Here is a 19950-nt window from a genome sequence, read left to right on the forward strand (position 1 = left end):
GAGTAGCAAAAAGAGAAAACATGACTAACAACAGCAACGTAGGCCTCACTCATACTCACTTCACAAACGAGTGCCCTCTGCCACTTACTCACCCAGGATTTCAAAATTATCTACAAACTCATTCGTCCCCACTCATCTTTTACTCGTCTTTTTCATTTCACTAAGATACACTTTGTTCCAGAAACACTTTACTGCTCTTCAAATGAAACCCAAACATTTTAGTAGAATATCCTCTAGCTTATTGTATCGGAGCAGTCTGCTGCCTCAAACCCACACAGAATACACAAAGTCCAGTGAGTTGGATGGGGACTCATTGCTTCCCCCTCCCTCTTCTTCACAGGTGCTGCAAGGGGCTAGTGCTTCATTAGAACATCATTGACATCTGGATTGTTAAATGGGTACAATCATTTAGCTTGAAGAGCTGCATAGAAAATGGCACATTAACATGTAGTAAAACTCGTCCCAGTAATCATTAATTAGCTTGCCCTTTCACAAAGGGGAGCCAGGCCTGTGTTCTAGGGGAGATATACTAATTGTCTAGGAGCGGTAAAAAAGGCTTTTTAATATACTAGAGCTGGAGATGGAGCTCTTCTGTTGTAGTGGAATCATAACATACAATATGAGAAGCATAAAAGTACATTATGGAAATAGTTGTGATACTCATCATTAGGGCCAGGAGCTTTTCCTGATCACATGACCTGACCAAAACAAACTCAAAAGATGGTAATAGATGTCATAATTGTTGTGTTGTAAAACAACTCTAATGATTCAGCCAAGTTTGAAAGTAGTACTTTGGGAAGGCAGGCATCAGAATTACTTATTTTCCCAGCTTACTGTCTGGCAGATGCACTGACAGGAGGCCCATCTTGGTATTTGATAGAGCGGCTGTCTGTTTGCACAAACGTGAATTTTCGGATGGGTACCTCAATCTGGACAGATAGATAGAGGGATGAATTTAACGTCTAGACAAATGAATCACACAGAAACAGGAGAGAGAGGTATCACCTTTAGTTTTAATCAATCCAGAGGCCATTCTGAAACCAGTAAGGGATGGACATCTATGGATCTGACTGATGGGAAAGGAGGGGATGGGGATATGGAGGGGAATAGGGATAGGGAGGGGATTGGGATGGGGGGGGCAAGTCAGGAGTTATGCCATGTAGCCGATTACTATTCCATCTGGAACTCAGCAGCTCATGTCATTGAAGTGAAGTTTAGTGTATCCGTATACTACAATCCCTATACTACTATTCCATTTTTTTAAATTATGTCATAACAATGTTATTTCAACTAGTTTGTGGTTGTAATGATGTTATTTCAAACAATTTTCTCCACTGGGATACTATACTTATCTACCCCAACCATTAGTTCTGATAATAGACCTGAACTATACTGTGTGTTTGGGTTTTGTGGCTCAGTGTTAGTGTAATAATCTGCAGTTATTATGGTCCTTCTGAAAGAGAAATAAATAGATCCAAAATGGGGATTAAAACAAGATATCAGAAGTTATGCTCACCAACAATTACATGTAATGTAGGTTCAGAATTAAACTAATGACATAAGGAGTGTGAAACCCTGCATGTAGTCTACAGGTTTAAACTAGACATTCAAATCAGTTGAGTGAATCAACAAAATAACAAAATAATGTGACAAACAGTAAGGAGGAGACGTTGGTGTTGCTTTCTATTAATAAAGAGATAACGAAAGAAAATACAAGTAAAAAAGTAAAGGAGATTTAAAAAAAAAAAAAAAAATAGGAAAAAGGAAAAGAAATTAAGAAAAATGCTAAATAATATCTGGAGCTCAGCTATAAAATGATGTCATGTCATTGACAGGGAGGTGTGTGAGAGAGGCATGTGTCTCATAGGGAAGACTGTGCAGTATGTACACATTTAATTCTGATGGATCAACAGGAATTAAGCCAGGCTTGGGCTTTGTTTTCACTAACATGCATGTTGGTCTCTGGAGAACAAAAATGTAACTCAAAAAGAAGGACAGACTAAAGAAATATGTACAAAAATACAGAATACTTTACAAAATGTTGTCTCACGTATTCCAAACCAGTCTTTCTGCTCTACTTATTTACAACTTTGATAGCTTTGAACACTATTCTCATAGAATCTATAATTGCTTAACATCAGAAAAGCCGAGAGCTTCATGTGGACGCAAAACAAATTTATATTTTTTATGACTATTTTACAGATTTTAAGAGTTTTCAGGGCATGACTAGAAAAAAGCAACCACATCATATAGAATAGTATAAGGAAATCATGATTTTAAAAGAGAGCTGCGCATGATAACGAAATGAAACACAGTGCATTCAGAAAGTATTCAGACCCCTTCACTTTTTCAAGATTTTGTTACGTTACAGCCTTATTCCAAAATTGATTCAATTGTTTTTTCCCTCATCAATCTACACACAATACCCCATAATGACAAAGCAAAAACAGGTTTGGCAGCAATTACAGCCTTGAGTCTTCTTGGGTATGACTTGGCACACCTGTATTTCGGGAGTTTCTCAAATTTTTCTCTGCAGATCCTCTCAAGTTCTGTCAGGTTGGATGAGGAGCGTTGCTGCACAGCTATTTTCAGGTCTCTACAGAGATGTTAGATCGGGTTCAAGTCCGGGCTCTGACTGGGCCACTCAAGGACATTCAGAGACTTGTCCCGAAGCCATTCCTGCTTTGTCTTGGCTGTGTGCTTAGGGTTGTTGTCCTGTTGAAAGGTGAACCTTCGCCCCAGTCTGAGGTCCTGAGCAAGGATCTCTCTGTACTTTGCTCAATCCTGACTAGTCTCCCAGACCCTGCTGCTGAAAAACATCCCCCACAGCATGATGCTGCCACCACCATGCTTCACCGAAGGGATGGTATTGGCCAGGTGATGAGCGGTGCTTGGTTTCCTCTAGACGTGATGCTTGGCACTCAGGCCAAAGAGTCTAATCTTGTTTTCATCAGAGCAGACAATCTTGTTTCTCATGGTCTGAGAAGCCTTTAGGTGCCTTTTGGCAAACTCCAAGCGGGCTGTCAAGTGCCTTTTACTGAGGAGTGGCTTCCTTCTGGCCACTAGCATTAAGGCCTGATTGCTGGAGTGCTGCAGAGATGGTTGTCCTTCTGGAAGGTTCTCCCATTTCCACAGAGGAACTCTGTAGCTCTGTCAGAGTGACCATCGGGTTATTGGTCACATCCCCGACCAAGGCCCTTCTCCCCCGATTGCTCAGTTTGGCCGGGCAGCCAGCTCTAGGAAGAGTCTTGGTGGTTCCAAACTTCTTCCATTCAAGAATGATGGAAGCCACTGTGTTCTTGGGGACCTTCAATGCTGCAGACATTTTTTGTTACCCTTCCCCAGATCTGTGCCACGACACAATCCTGTCTCGGAGCTCTATGGACAATTCCCTCGACCTCATGTTTTTTCTCTGACATGCATTGTCAACCGTGGGACCTTATATAGACAACAGTGTGCTTTTCCAAATCATGTCCAATCAATTGAATTTACCACAGGTGGACTCCAATCAAGTTGTAGAAACATCTCAAGAATGATCAATGGAAACAGGATGTACCTGAGCTCAATTTCGAGTCTCATAGCAAAGGGTCTGAATGCTTCTGTAAATAAGGTATTTCTGTTTTTTATTTGTAATACATTTGCAAAAATGTCTAAAAACCTATTTTTGCTTTGTCGTCATGGGATATTGTGTGTAGATTGAAGTGGGAAAAATTGAATTGAATTCATTTGAAAAATAAGGAAGTGAAGGGGTCTGAATACTTTCTGAATGCACTGTTAGCTTTTCTTTAATTAAAGACAAGGGAACAGACATCTAAACGAATTAAAGTGACATTCAAGTTCACAAATTCCCACATATCCAATGTGGTGTCATGGCAATTCCCACCCCCCACCTCATTTATGATCATCAACTATTACAACAGTTACCATGGAAACAACACTTGCTGGAATGTTCCATCTTGTTGTCATGGCGAGGTACAGTGCCAAGCAGTTCCGGTAAAAAGCACCCCTTACTCCCTTCTTACTCTGAAGGCATTCGGGTGAGTTAGAGTTACTCATTTGTCCACAAAAAAAATCAAGCCCTCTATACAATGTTTTTTGTAGCATTCTCGTTCAATCTCTCCATGTAATTCCGGAGCTCTTGCGAGTCCCCCAGCTCGATGTCCGGACATACCCACTTAATGTCGGTGGTCTGTCCGAGTGCCAGCGGGCTTAGAACTGGGCATCCATTACTGGACTTGATGTTGGCGAAGGTGGTAAATTTGACCCTCTTCCTCTTGGTGGTGGGTGAGTTGAGTGACTCGTTCCTGCCTCCCGGGCAGCCTCCCTGGGCACTACCCTTCAGAACACCGCCGTTCAGCAACTGGCTGCCTTCTTCCAGGGTGCTGCCCAGCTCGTCCTGCTGCTGCTGCAGACACAGGCCCTCCTCCTGGCCAAGCCACACCCAGTCGTGGGCATGGGGCATGGCCTCGGGGGCCTCCAGGGGCAGCTCTTTATGGCGGTACTTGAGGGCGTAGGAGATGCAGTTGATGAGGAAGACCAGGATGGCCAGGCAGAAGACCCCCAGCAGTGCGTACATACCGATCTCCAGGTCAGTGAGGCTGCGGCGTGATGACAACAGATCCTCGTCCGTGCTGCGGCCCCGCGGCAGCTCTTCCTGGGCAGGGAACTCAGAGAATCCGCCAGGGACTCTTCCGTCGGCCGACAGCCTGTCCCCGTTGGGCCTCACTGGGATAGGGGTCTTGACTGTCGTGGCCCCCCGGTTCATGATCCCAGCCTCAATGTCAGAGATGGAGCCTCCGTAGTAGGGCGGGTCTGGTCGTGTTTTGCCTCCAGGGTGGCTGTATGGCTCCTCAGAGCGGCCAAACCTAACGCAGACATTTCCCACCCCGGCTGCCAGAATGGTGCGTCGCTTTGTTTTCTGGCAGATCTCTGATGATGTCATCTCCACACGCACCAGTAACCCCTGACCTTCGCCGTTTGCCACGATGACCGGCCACTTCCACTCCGCGCTGCGCCGTACCGACACCACCTGCTCGTCCAATGAGGTGGCTGTGAGCACAAATTGGGTGGGGTCGTAGTGGTCCAGAGGGGTCATGGAGCCGTCGCTGAATTGGAGCCAGGCACTGATGAGGGACTCCTGAGGACACACAAACACACATGAATACACATGCACACACAAAGACATCGGAGTTCTTCTATCATAAGGGTAAACTCCAAATAAATCTGTCTTAGTAGTGCCTCAACAAAACCAATCTCCACCCACATGTCTACTCTAAAACACCAACTCCCCATGGGACACATAACTGCTGCAGGTATAAAAGGAAAGCATGCTTCCCTGTCATAATATAAAAGTGCTACTATGTTACTACACAGTAGAAAATGGTATGAGCAGGAGTCTAATCTTTTCATCTTCATCAAGAGAGAAAAAGAAAGAATGAGTGAGTGTAGAAGTAAAGAGAGAGAGAGAGAGAGAACCCCTGCAGATGTAAATATATGTTTTAATAGCCAGTTTTAAAAGCAGAGGAGAACTTCAGATGAGAAGAAGGACTCTGCAGCTGTTCCTCTGAAAATATGTCATAGTTTCAGAAAAAGACATCTCCATTGAGATTAGATCAAAACTTTGACATTAGAAACACATCATATTCACTATAAAGGATCAAATGGCAGCAAATGTGACTCCACCTATTCCAGCTGAGAAAGTTGCAGTTTAGCTTTATAGATTGCTCATATATCTCATATAATTCCCATATATAATTTCTATCTATGGGTGAACATATTATATATTTGGTGCATTAGGTTGCTGAGGCATGTGTGTGTGGTAACCTGTTTGAGTTTCTGCATGACTTCCTGTGTGGTAGCAGTGGCGACTATGGCCCTGTTACTCCCTGGGCTGAGCTGGAGGGACAGAGAGAGGCCAGAGACCAGCTGCACTCCCAGCTCTGTCACGCTCACTTTCTCATCCAGAACCCTGACCATCCGCTCAGCCAGGATCAAGTCAGACAGAGGTGACATCACCTGCAACATCATACACACACATTAGTATACAAACAGACCCCCCCCCCCCCCCCCCCCCCCACACACACACACACACACACACACACACACACACACACACACACACACACACACACACACACACACACGCGCGCGCTTGTATTGGTTCACATCACCCGGGACGCGCGAAGACGTCAACATGACAAGCTTATATTGGCACTCAAGAAAGAACATAATTGACCTCCTTAGAGGAAACACCATGACCCAAGCTCTTTATTACTGTTCAGTGCTTATATGACCCAAAACAAGATGATGCATGTACTGTACCCTCAATTGCATCTGCGATCGCCAGCCACACTCTCAAAGACGCACACACACAAACTCCACCTGCGTCTGTCTGACTGGCAGTTCCCTGCCTCCCGGGGCTGCTGGAGATGTAAGCATGTAAATGTGTGTGATGTGTGATGAGAAGGGAATCACTCCCATCTGCTCCTATTAGGCCTGAGTCTCCTCTCCACCCTTCTCCTCTTCTCCACCACCAGCCCCTACACAGACCCACGCCTCCACCCTGCCATAATGTACTGTCAGCACTGATCACTGCCTCATCTGTACAGCAATGGTTCCCAATCTGTGGGGCGCACCCCCGGGGTTGGGGGGGTGCAAGGGCCCCCCCAACAAAAAAAGATATGTTTTTAAAGGATTATTCTTGATAGTTGTAATAGTAGAATGCACAAGGTGCAATTTTGAAATTAGGTAGGGCATCATCAGTTTCTCTTGTCATGTTAGTCATTGCATACCTTAAAGAGCCATTAATAACTTGTCAGAAATGTACAGATCAACAAGCCCATGTCAACTAACGTTTTTTTATTTAGGTTTTTTAGCCCATGGATATTGTTGTACTTTTTTGGTCACTCAAATATCACATGTATACACATTAGACATGGCAAAATGTATAGAATTGCAAGAAAATTAGCTTTAAAACTGCAAAAGATTTTTTGCACCCCATGACAAAATGTGTAGAATTGCAGGAAATAAGCTGTATACCTGCAAAATTCTCTCCACCAACAAGAAGGGTGTGATCAGTTTGTGTCATGAACAGTTCTTATACCCATAGAAATAGACGTGGTGCATGTTGGTCCCCAATGCTGGAAGGGGGGCCCATAGTGAAACACTTTGGGAACCCATGCTGTACAGGACCACAGGCTGGGCCAACACACTTCCCATCCACAACACCGTACTGTTAGAGTTGCACGGTTGCATGCTTGCCACATAGATAAACCAGCCGTGTAGATCTGTGTACTGTGACACCTCTAGGGCTGGGTCATACGTCAACATATGCTGTCATGATCATATAGGTAGAGTTACCTTGTTGTTATCTTGATGTTACCTTGGTGCGTTTAGGTCTATTTAGGACAATTTTATTATCTAAGTGGGTACATTGTGTCACTGGTCAGATTAAGCCAAAAGCTTTATCCTAAAATCCAGCAGAACACATACCACCACATTCTCATCCAATGTCCTTTAATCTACTCTAGAATAAAGTGAAATAAAATAATCATTAAATAAAAGTAACTAACAAAGTAAAGAGGGGGACATTATTTAAAAGGGAGACTTTGGGATTTTGGCAATGAGGCCCTTTATCTATTTCCCCTGAGTCAGATGATACCATTTGTATGTCTCTGTGTCCATTATGAAGGAAATTAGAGGTACTTTCATGAGCCAATGGTAACTTTCGTTAGTGTCTATGGGTACCTGCTGGCATGCTACGACTTCCAGTCATTGTGCTAACGTTAGTTAGCATTGTCTCGCAAAACTACCTGTAACTTCCTCAATATCCTCAAGATTATCTCAATATCAAACAATTTGTGGATAACGATTAAGTTATATACTGTGTGTGGAAAACTGAAAACTAGCCGTTATTGGCAGAGACATTTGAAACTCTCTTTCTTTTTGGTTTTAAAACTAATTTACCACCTGGGGGTGTCACCAGGCAGGCCAAAACTCCATCCCACCAAAACAGGCTGAAATTTCAGGCGGTCTTTTCAATAGCTCTTACACCAGTGGAGGCTCCTCAGAGGAGGAAAGGGAGGACAATCCTCCTCAGTGAATTTCATAAAAATAAAAATTGTAAAACATTATAAAAGTGATCATTTTTAGATAAAACTATACTAAATACAGTACCAGTCAAAAGTTTGGACACATCTACTCATTCAAGGGTTTTTCTTTACTTTTACTATTCTCTACATTGTAAAATAATAGTGAAGACATCAAAACAATGAAATAACACATATGGAATCATGTAGTAACCAAAAAATTGTATACCACCCCTACCTTGTCACAACACAACTCAAATGCGTTAAGAAGAAAATACATTCCACAAATTAACTTTTAACAAGGCACACCTGTTAATTAAAATGTATTCCAGGTGACTACCTCAATGTAGAAAATAGTAAAAATAAAGAAAAACCCTTGAATGAGTAGATGTGTCCAAACTTTTGACTGGAATTGTAAATTAATTTATTAATACACACTGTTTTGCGATGAAAGTCTACAGTAGCCTCAACAGCACTCTGTAGGGTAGCACCATGGTGTGGCCGGAGGACAGCTAGCTTCCATCATCCTCTTGATACATTGACTTCAATACAAAACCAAGGAGGCTCATGGTTCTCAACCCCTTCCGTAGACTTAAACAGTAACTATGACAACTTCCGGAGGATGTCCTCCAACCTATCAGAGCTCTTGCTGCATGAACTGACGTGTTGTCCACCCAATCAAAGGATCAGAAAATGAATATAGTACTGAAAGCATAAGCTACAGCTAGCTATCACTGCAGTGCATAATATGTGGTGAGATAGAGAGAGACAGAGAGATTGTATTTGTTTTGCACTTTCAGTTTCACTTACTTAGCAAATGCAGCTATCTAATTTAGCCTACTCAAACACCTTGCTCAAACAGAGGGATGCTGTGTTAATTATGAGTATCCAACACAACACTGAAACTCTTCCAAGTCAAGGTAAGCTTTTGGTTATACTAATTTATTGCCACCGGGGCCTGCCAGTGTAACTGCTAAACTGCTAACTGAGTATACACTGTAACGTTATTGCATGATTGTAGCGGGTTTACTAACACGCTAGTTCTATTAGCAATGTTGACTATGATGTTACTTTAGCTAATATGGTGACAATGATGTAGGCAGTGTGGAGCAATTGATATGATATGGTTTGACTTGGAATGTTTTTTTTTGATTGGTCATAAACAGCTGATGAGTTGTATTGAAGTCCACAAACATTAGGGAAAAAGTGAGAGGAGGAGAGCGCATAGATGTGAGAAAGAATATAACGTGGCTGCTATGAATGTGAATTGTGTTTAGCGTGACCCGAGGTGTATTCATTCTGCCGATTCTGTTGAAAAACGGTCTGTCAATGTCTGTCACCTCAACATTTTCTCTCGACCTGTGTGCACCTACGGTGTAATCTTTCATTCATAGGCTACGTTGTAGCAACCTCATGAGTGTCATGTAGTAGCCTAAACCTATCGATGTTACATTGAACCGGGTGAATGGAATATGAATGACAGTCATCCAATATGCTGTAATAGAAATAAAGCCATGCTCATTCAAAAAATATATTGCCGTCCCTCATCTTAAACAGCATTGACCACCACTGTCATACACTAAAAGGGCATTATCGTAATGTTCACAATTTCACAGTATTATTCCAACCTCAGTGTGCAAATATATATTAAACACAGGTAAATCATGTTTTACTGCACTGGGCCTTTAATTGCATCTGTTGGTGACGTTGTAAAAACATGAATAACAAAACATTGAACCATTCAATGCTGCATTTGAAGCTTTCAGTAAGCTTTTCCCTGCCGTAGTTACTAATGGAAGTGTTAGGGCTTGGGAAAAGCAGTGATTGTGCCTTTTAAAGCTAATAACCGGTTTGTCTGAGGTAGAGTGATTTATCAATTTAGCGGCAGCGCGAACCGCACTGCAGGCAGAGATGTATCTGACACATGAAATGGCTGGATTTTTGGTTACTGTGGAGACCCAGGGCAATCTGCTCCCCTTTCATCAGAATTCCCTTTGATAGTTTGATTCCAAGACCCTCCATGCCAATTGCAGTGATTGCTCTGCTTTTTATCTGAATTTAATTCCAGACAATTGAAGACCCTCTTGTTTGTAGATGGATCTAAAATCACTCCAGTGAACAAAGAGGCAATTTTGCTATCAAATAAAACTTCACAGCTTCTCTAACAGCATTGTCAATACTCCTTTGAGGCTGCTGCATGTGGGTTTCTCTGAGTGCCAGTGTGTGTGCACTTCAGGGGGGAGAGGAAAACATTGATGAAGAGAGACCGAAAAGCATAGTGTTTTCTGTTTTGTGTGTTTCTATGCATGTGAGTGATCAGCATAAGGAGGGGAGGATTAAAACATTACATTTGTTTACTTTGTGTGTGTGTGTGTGTGTGTGTGGTGTGTGTGTGTGTGTGTGTGTGTGTGTGTGTGTGTGTGTGTGTGTGTGTGTGTGTGTGTAATAAGCCACCTATAATAGCAGGGCAGGGACATGATGGCTTCGTAGCAGAGTGAATGATCACAGGGTAAACAGCTTTGACATCATAAAGTGCCTCTCCACTGTTATTGAGTCATAGTTATTCTCAAACCATCCTAAAGAGCACACACAAATAGAGGGACAATACAGTGCAACCATTGATATAATTTCCATCTATTTCCCAATAGATATCTTTGCTGCGTGTTTCTGTCTGTGGGCCGGGGTCTCCAATGGAAATGAGAAATGGTTCTCAACTGACCAACCTGGGTAACGTAAAGGTAATAGGGTACTGGACACCAACAACAATAAGGAGAGGATATGTATGTCCATGGATCAGGCCTTGGAAGAGCTGTTGTGTTGTTGGGGAAAACCTTGATCGATTGTATTTTACACCGTAAGTGGGCACCCCTCAACGCCCTCCAGAGGAGCCTGCTGTTAGTAATGATCTACATGGGATGGGGGGGTGTCTGGTGGTGTGTGTGAGCCTACACGCCCTCTGAGACTTAGCAGCCTTTATTGGGCGTGTTGCAGGCTCACGTTGCTTTGTCAGTCCCTGATTGGCTAAGTGTTTGTGCTGTGCCGAGATCGATTCGGTAACCTTTTTTAAAAGCCCCACTCACAAAGAGCCTCCGTTTTCTTTGTGTTTTTCCAAACGTTCCTTTTGCACTACCCATTCTCTATTATTTTGTCCAAGCAGGCACTCTTTATCTCTTACTCTCGCTTCATCATAAGGTTTCTCTCTGTTCCTAGCTCTCTCACACACACTGAAGCTCTCATTACCACTCTTTCACCCCACGATCTCTGTCTCTCCCACTTTCGATCACACTCTCGCCATTTCACTCACACTCAAACGTTCAGACTGCTGTGTCACTCTTTAATCACTTCTCTCTCTCTCTCTCTCTCCCTTCATCTCCCTCTCTCTCACACCTGTAGTTTGGCTGTGCCAGTGTTGAGGCCAATCAGGACCTGTCCCTCCAGTAGATAGGCCACACGTTGGTCCTCCACCCTCAGTAAATCCTGGACCAGGTCAGTCACGTCCACCTGCCAATCACTGCCCAGCAAGAAGTCCTGTTGGCCATTTCCGTCAACTCCCAGGGCCACAAAGTGTGTGAGGACACGCACCGTGGTGCTCTGGTACTGGGGGACACAGCCACTCTCTGTCCTCTCACTGTCACTTTCATCACCATCATCCGCACTCACCCTCTCATACCTGGAGAAAATAAGAAGGGAAAAAAACAGCTTGGAAAGAAGCAGAATAAAAGGAGCATTTAAGTAGGAAAATGTAGAGCAAATCAACAGTTTACTGCAGTTAACACAGACATATTTGGACGTGGGTATTCGTCAACTCCGAAGCACAGATATAATTATCTCAATGCAACCTAATTTCTGGCTAAAAATATGGTCACATGCAAGGTGAAACTGTTTGATATTTGAGAAAGTCTGTATTTTACAGTACATATCAAATAGCTCTCTACGCTGTTCTATTCTATTCCTGTATGGATTGACGCTGGTAGAGACGAGAAGCAGGTGCAGGGAGTGAACATTTAATAGCAACGGACATGGAAAAGGACAGGACAGCTTCTGGACATGAACACATAACGACAATAATGCTGACACAGGGAACAAACGGGGGAGAAGACAGTTATAGACGGGGCAAACAACAAAGGGAAGGAGTCCAGGTGAGTCCAATGAGCGCTGATGCGCGTAATGATGGTGACAGGTGTGCGTAATGAAGGGCAGCCTGGCGCCCTCGAGCGCCAGAGAGGGAGAGCGGAAGCAGACATGACAATTCCTCCATTACTCTAAATTCACTGTCTCTATCTTCTCCTCCATTTTATTCCATTGTTTGAATTAAACAAGGGATTGAAACCTTGTTACTTTTCCTACTAGCACTGTCTTTGCTGATAACTACTTTATTGAGGGAAAATATACTAACTACAACTGCATACAGTTTGTTGTTGTCTCCCCTAGCTTTCTTAACCTCTCTGGGCTAGGTGGGACGTTTGCGTCCCACCCTAGTCAACAGCCAGTGGAATCGCGTGGCGCGAAATACAAATACCTCAAAAATGCTATAACTTCAACTTCTCAAACATATGACTATTTTACACCATTTTAAAGACAAGACTCTCGTTAATCTAACTACATTGTCCGATTTCAAAAAGGCTTTACAGCGAAAGCAAAACATTAGATTATGTCAGGAGAGTACCCTGCCAAAAATAATCACACAGCCATTTTCAAAGCAAGCATATATGTCACAAAAACCAAAACCACAGCTAAATGCAGCACTAACCTTTGATGATCTTCATCAGATGACACTCCTAGGACATTATGTTATACAATACATGCATGTTTTGTTCAATCAAGTTCATATTTATATCAAAAAACAGATTTTTACATTAGCATGTGATGTTCAGAACTAGCATACCCACCGAAAACGTCCGGTGAATTTACTAAATTACTCATGATAAACGTTGACAAAATACATAACAATTATTTGAAGAATTATAGATACAGAACTCCTTTGTGCAATCGAGGTGTCTGATTTTAAAATAGCTTTTCGGTGAAAGCACATTTTGCAATATTCTGAGTAGATAGCCCAGCCATCACGGCTAGCTATTTTGACACCCACCAAGTTTAGCCCTGACCAAACTCCGATTTACTATTAGAAAAGTTTGATTACCTTTGGTGTTCTTCGTCAGAATGCACTCCCAGGACTGCTACTTCAATAACAAATGTTGGTTTGGTTCAAAATAATCCATAGTTATATCCAAATAGCGGCGTTTTGTTCGTGCGTTCAAGACACTATCCAAGGGTGACGAAGGGGTACGCGCCCGACGCGTTTCGTGACCAAAAAAATCTAAATATTCCATTACCGTACTTCGAAGCATGTCAACCGCTGTTTAAAATCCATTTTTATGCCATTTTTCTCATAAAAAAGCGATAATATTCCGACCGGGAAAGTGTGTTTATGTACAAAGAGAGAGAAAATAAAAGCATGGGATCCCCTCGTGCACGAGCCTGAGTCTCATAGTACTCTGACCGGCCACTATCCAAACGCGCTAATGTTTTTCAGCCAGGGCCTGCAAAGCCACGATTCAGCTTTTTGCCGCCTTCTGAGAGCCCATGGGAGCCGTAGGAAGTGTCACGTAACAGCAGAGATCCCCTGTATTGGATAGAGATAATCAAGAAGGCCAAGAAATGGTCAGACAGGGTACTTCCTGTACAGAATCTTCTCAGGTTTTGGCCTGCCAAATGTGTTCTGTTATACTCACAGACACCATTCAAACAGTTTTAGAAACTTTGGAGTGTTTTCTATCCAAAGCTAATAATTATATGCATATTCTAGTTTCTGGGCAGGAGTAATAATCAGATTAAATCGGGTACGTTTTTATCCGGCCGTGAAAATACTGCCCCCTAGTCATAACAGGTTAGAAGCATGTCAAACGCTGTTTAAAATCAATGTTTATGCTATTGTTCTCGTAAAATATCGATAATATTCCAACCGGACAACGATGTATTCATTCAAAGGCTGAAAGAAAAAAATTGAGAAGTCTCGTGAACGCGCATCTCAGTCTCACTGTCCCCAGGCTGACCACTTACAAACTCTGCTGCTGTACTTTGCCCAGAGACAGCAGACACCCCATTCCCCTTTCTGGCGGCTTTAGAGAGCCAATGGAAGCCTTAGAAAGTGTCACGTTACAGCACTGATGCTGTATTTTTGATAGAAATGCAACAGAAGGACAACAAATTGTCAGACAGGGCACTTCCTGTATGGAATCTTCTCAGGTTTTGGCCAGCCATATGAGTTCTGTGGTATACTCACAGACACCATTCAAACAGTTTTAGAAACTTTAGAGTGTTTTCTATCCAAATCTACTAATTATATACATATTATCGTTTCTGGGCAAGAGTAGTAAGCAGTTTAAATCGGGTACGTTTTTTATCCGGCCGTGAAAATACTGCCCCCTAGCCCCAACAGGTTAAGATGAATGCACTAATTGTAATTCACTCATGATAAGAGTGCCTGCTAAATTACTAAAATATAAATGTAAAATCTATAGGGACCCAGTGTTTTTCATCTACTATGATTAGACCCATTCAGCAGCAGTAGGATGAGGTAAAGTACAGATCAGGGAGAGGTAACCCTGTTCAGCCCAGTGATAGAGAGCGTGGCTCAGGGAATCTAACCTCCTGTAAACAGTGGAGCACTGTGACAGACAGTCAACAAAGAGGCTATTACCCTGACGCCACTCAACTCTCCATTCTCTCTAAACTCTTTACCTCCCATTCTCTCGCTCTACTCCTACAATGTGTTTTGTCATTCAAGTCTCTTTCTCGCTTTTCACTGAATTCATTCTCTTTCACTGAATTCAAACACCTTTCTCTCGCTCTTTCTCTACTCCCACCCTCCCTTCCTTTTTGTGCCCTGGGCTAGGTCAGGTGGCCGGGGGAAGTGTGATACTGACAGCTTCCATTAGGTTAATGAGGTGTGGCCATCCAGGCAGAAAAACAGGCTGACAGGTTAACATGCTGGACCTGCCCGGGCTCTCCATGCCTCCCCCCTCCACCCCATTCACCAGCGTGACGACACTTACATGGCAGCCTAACTCAGGTGACATTAGCGGCGGGCAGCAAAAAATAAAAAAGAAGTGGGCGAGGCATGTTCTCACGGATGGCATTCAGGCCAGATAAGGTCTGGTCGTGTAATAAGCTCGCTTCCAGAAGCACAATATGACTCGACTGGCTCTCTCAGCTCTCCTACCCACTGGACAAAACCACTCAGGGGCAGATGTGTTAGAGTGCCACCTGGTGGCCTGGCTACTGAAAAATCTACAGAACACATGCCTCAACCTAAAAAACATATGCATCAAGCTAGGATGTCATATTTTCTAGAAAAACGGTTCTTTCTATAACAAGGAGAGAAAATGAAATACAGACTCCAACTCTAGTCTTTGCCCTCTTTCTTCCTTGTTCAGACATGCCTTTGCCACCAATCAATCTCGCCCTCACAACAAACAGGAACAAGGTTGACTGCCTTTGTAAGAACTTTTACAGAATGTTGTGGAGGTGAGGACAGAATTGTCAGACATGTTAGTCTTGCGTCTGGCTGACAGAAAGTGAGTCACAGAGAGAATTGACTGAGAGTCACAACAGTAATTGAAAGTCATATTCTTAAGCCTCTCACAACCCCTCGAAGAGAGCATCTGAGTCACTGGCGTCACCTGGGTATCCAGAGAACAGCGGTGGCCATAGAGAGGGAGCGTAATACCGGACAGGTGTAGGCATCATGATTAAGACATTAGCATCATCACAGTTATTCTAAACCTCCAGATGAGGATGGACTTATATGTGGGCAGACTGGTGCATTAGGTTCCAAGGCTACTTAGAAAATAAGTGGTAAATATATGAGAGGTGATGGTAAAACCACTTTAATTAACATGATGTTTGAAGATGATCCTTGAATCTTAGTTTTTTACTCTGCACTACAATTATTATGAACATCTGTTTCCCAAGCAGTATGAACCAGGTAACACATCTCACTGTCTGGTAAAACCACATACCTCTTGCCGGTCGCCACCGGGACCCTCCAGCCCTTGATCTGGCTGAGCTCGGGGTCAGCAACGTCGATGACCAGGGGGAGGCGGGGCATCCACACACTCATCTCCAGCTGGGCGCTCAGGTAGCTGTAGGTGAAGTTGAGCACCGTCCTCATCCTCCCCCTCGTCTCCTTCCCATTCACAAACACATAGTCACAACGATCCGACACCTGGGGGGGAGAAGGAGGAGAAATAGGGAAAATAATTATTAAGAGAAAGAGCAACTAAGAGCAACAAAAGCAACTAAGTTTGACATTTAGGCTAATGCTTTATGAAAGAATACGATGCAACATTTTCTATTATTTTAAGGGCCAAGAGTTATAAATTATTTCTATGCAAATATTAGTCATGCAAGTTTGTATGGCTAGAGGAAGAAAATGTTTTTATGTTTATATCCTTCAAAAGAAAATCAGCCATTTCCAAAGATTTTAAATCTCTCCCTCTGCTCTGTAATGATTTTGATGACAGACTTGGCATTCTTTGACCATACCCTTGAAGTCTCCATTCAAGTGTGTGTGTGTGTGTGTGTGTGTGTGTGTGTGTGTGTGTGTGTGTGTGTGTGTGTGTGTGTGTGTGTGTGTGTGTGCGCGCATGCAGCCAGATCGTTCAAGATTGACTTTGAAATTGGATGTCTAGGGCAACAGTGAGCGCCATCAATTAGGCTTGGGTTTTGCTAGTGCATTGTGGACAGGGATGGTGGACTGGCGTAATCTCATGACTCCCGTGACTCTGGATCCGAAGATCGTGTTTTCAATCCCAGAGGAAGACCATTTATTTTTTTGCCTATCCCAAACCTTTACCCTTAACTTAACCATTTGTTATGAATGCCTAAACTTTGTTTTAACCCTATCCAAACCTTAACCCTTAACTTGAAAACATTTTGAAGTTTGACGTTTGGATATATGGATCGATGCGGAGCAGGAGGATCAACCCAGGGTGTAAAATAAACTTCTAAATGTTACGTTTGGAGAAACGTGGGTGGGAGTAACATCAGAATCTGAAGTGAAATTGGTAAAAACGGGATATATTGTTGGTGTGTGTGTGTGCATACTGACAAGGCCAGTGTGGAGAAATGGGCTTAAAAGTATTAACAGATAGAGCAGAGAAAGACACAAATCCCAAATGCCAATCAAAAACAAAACCCTAACTTCAAGCCACTTCACGATTGGCTGAATCCGCCCCGTCTCCTCCAATCAGCTCCAAAGCCACTCACATACAGTGCCTGCAGAAGTATTCCCAACCCCTTTTCCACATTTCATTGTGTTACAGCCTGAATTTAAAATAGATTAAATTGACATTTTGTGTCACTGGCCTACACACAATACCCCATTATGTCAAAGTGGAATTATGTTTTCAAAATTGTTACAAATTAATAAAAAATGAAAAGCTGAAATGTCTTGAGCCAATAAGTATTCAACCACTTTGTTATGGCAAGCCTAAATAAGTTTAGGACAACAAATGTGCTTAACAAGTCACATAGTAAGTTGCATGAACTCACTCTGTGTGCAATAATAGTGTCTAACATCCTATATAAATCCGCATATAAATCTGTCAGGATTTTTTGCATTGGATGCTTCTCAATCCACAGCATCCACGTGTTGCACTTCCACATCTGCTGAAAGGTGACAGAGCTAGTGCGGTGTTTGTCAGACCATGAGAGATCTTCTCACAAAATCGTCTACAGCGTCCAAATCGTTTGGCCTATAAACGAATTACCCCTTTATGGGAAGATCAGACTCTCACAAACACGATGGTGTTCTCCATTTTGCTATATGACCCTACAAGCGGCTTTGGACTCGTCTGAAGTAGATACACCCTATCTTCCAATTTCTTTCTGTAGTCTCCAAACGATGTGGGCTACACACTAATATGACCCCTCTGTGTAAACTCCCACGAACACATACATCTTGGTTGTTTAGGATGCCCACAGGCCTCACAAGACTCACCTGAAGGTCCCCCATTACCAGTTTAAAAAATGAATGGAAGTACAGTGCATTTGGAAAGATTTCAGACCTCTTGACCTTTTCCACATTTTGCTATGTTACAGACTTATTCTAAAATTGATTCAATTGTTTTTTCCCTCATCAATCTACACACAGTACCCCATAATTACAAAGCAAAAACAGTGTTTTTTATTCAGACGCGACGCATGGCATTTAGGCCAAAGAGTTCAATCTTGGTTCCATCAGACCAGATTCTTGTTTCGCATCGTCTGAGAAGCCTTTAGGTGCCTTTTGGCAAACTTAAAATGGGCTGTCATGTGCTTTTTACTAAGGAGTGGCTTCGGTCTGGCCACTCTACCTTAAAGGCCTGATTGGTGGAGTGCTGCAGAGATGGTTGTCCTTCTGGAAGGTTCTCCCATCTCCACAGAGAAACCATCTGTTGTTCCGTGTAGTGAATCTGTTATTCAATATGTTTATATGGGCTAATAGCAGTAAGGCCAAATATAATTGTTCATCAAAAAAAAAAATTATACTTCGAAGGGTCTTAAAATTCTAAATCAAATAGCAAAAATTATCCTTGGTATGACAGCCTTAAAACAACTCCATATGGCTTAGTAGACCCCCCCCCCCCCCCCCCCCGTTTAGACTGTTTAATGCCAGAAATAAAGAGTTAAATAATGTACACGTCAAAAAAAAGGTTTCTTATATCGTTCAGGTATAGGACAGACAATTCAGTACAAACTTCTTTCGATTTCTTGGGGGGGACTATCTTTTGTTCTATTTAGTGAACCTGTTATTCAATGCTTTTGTATGGGCTAATAGCAGTAAGGCAAAATACACTTCTTCAAATAATTTTTTTATATATATTTATTGATACTTCAATGGGTCCTAAAATTCTAAATCAAATAAACAAGACTTCCTTAAAACAATTCCATAAAGCTTTGTAGACAGTGCTTGGACTGTAATGGGTTAACAGACTTTTTGAATGACAATAAGGACAATAACCTAAAACACAAGGCCAAATCTTCACTGGAGTTGCTTACCAAGAAGACCGTGAATGTTACAGAGTGGCCTTGAAGCATTTTGACAATAATAATGGGAAATGTTGCACAATCCAGGTATGGAAATCTCTTAGAGACTTACCCAGAAAGACACAGCCGTAATCACTGTCAAAGGGTGAATGGTATTTCATTTTCAATACATTTGCTAACATTTCTAAAAACATGTTTTCACATTGTCATTGTGGGGGATTGTGTGTAGATGGGTGAGAGAAAAAAACTATTTAATAAATGTTTAATTTAGGCTGTAACACAAAAACATTTGGAATAAGTCAAGGGGTATGAATTCTTCCTGAAGGCACCGTATGTGGCCACTGAACCACAGATGGACCAATGCCATCTTAGGGTTAAATCACTTGATCAGGCATGTCTTCTTTCACAGAAGCCTTGGAGGACAGATTTTGTTTTAGTGTCTCCATATTCAACAGCTTGCCAAAGCCTTTCATTTATAATAACAACCATTTTCCATTCATCTGAAGCTTTGGATGGAGTGATAATGAACATGGGCATCACTGTTTACCTCAGCATATGCCCACAGTTTGGATGTGCAATTAGTCTTTTATAAAACTAGTCAAAAGCAGACTATCATCACTCTTCGCTGGACGTGTCTTGGCAGTTTTGTATACAAATTATTTCAGACCACCCACTCGTCATAGCACCAATCTGACAGTTTAGGCTTCTCTGTCAGCTCAACCTCTCTCTCTTCTCTTGCTCTCCTTTACTCTCTCCTTCTTACTCTTGCTCTCTCTTCTCTCTGCTTCTCTTCTCAGTCTTGTATCTTCATTTAACTGTCATAAAAGCAGGC

The 19950-nt window shown here is 42.5% G+C and overlaps 1 protein-coding gene across 1 annotated transcript in view; it reads right to left on the bottom strand.

Moving 5' to 3' along the window:
* Window positions 1–993: 993 nt before the first annotated feature.
* LOC106563163 (transmembrane protein 132C) overlaps window positions 994–19950 on the bottom strand; it is a 188877-nt gene continuing 169920 nt past the window's right edge. The window contains exons 6-9 of the mRNA XM_082958147.1: window positions 16109–16314; window positions 11475–11757; window positions 5824–6015; window positions 994–5137 (exon numbers count right to left, since the gene is read on the bottom strand). Coding sequence (XP_082814273.1) covers window positions 4082–5137; window positions 5824–6015; window positions 11475–11757; window positions 16109–16314 — 1737 coding nt within the window. The 3' untranslated portion in view covers window positions 994–4081. The remainder of the gene's footprint in view (window positions 5138–5823; window positions 6016–11474; window positions 11758–16108; window positions 16315–19950) is intronic.

The sequence above is a fragment of the Salmo salar genome, chromosome 11 (genome assembly GCF_965601325.2).
Source record: "Salmo salar chromosome 11, fSalSal1, whole genome shotgun sequence".
Taxonomy (NCBI): domain Eukaryota; kingdom Metazoa; phylum Chordata; class Actinopteri; order Salmoniformes; family Salmonidae; genus Salmo; species Salmo salar.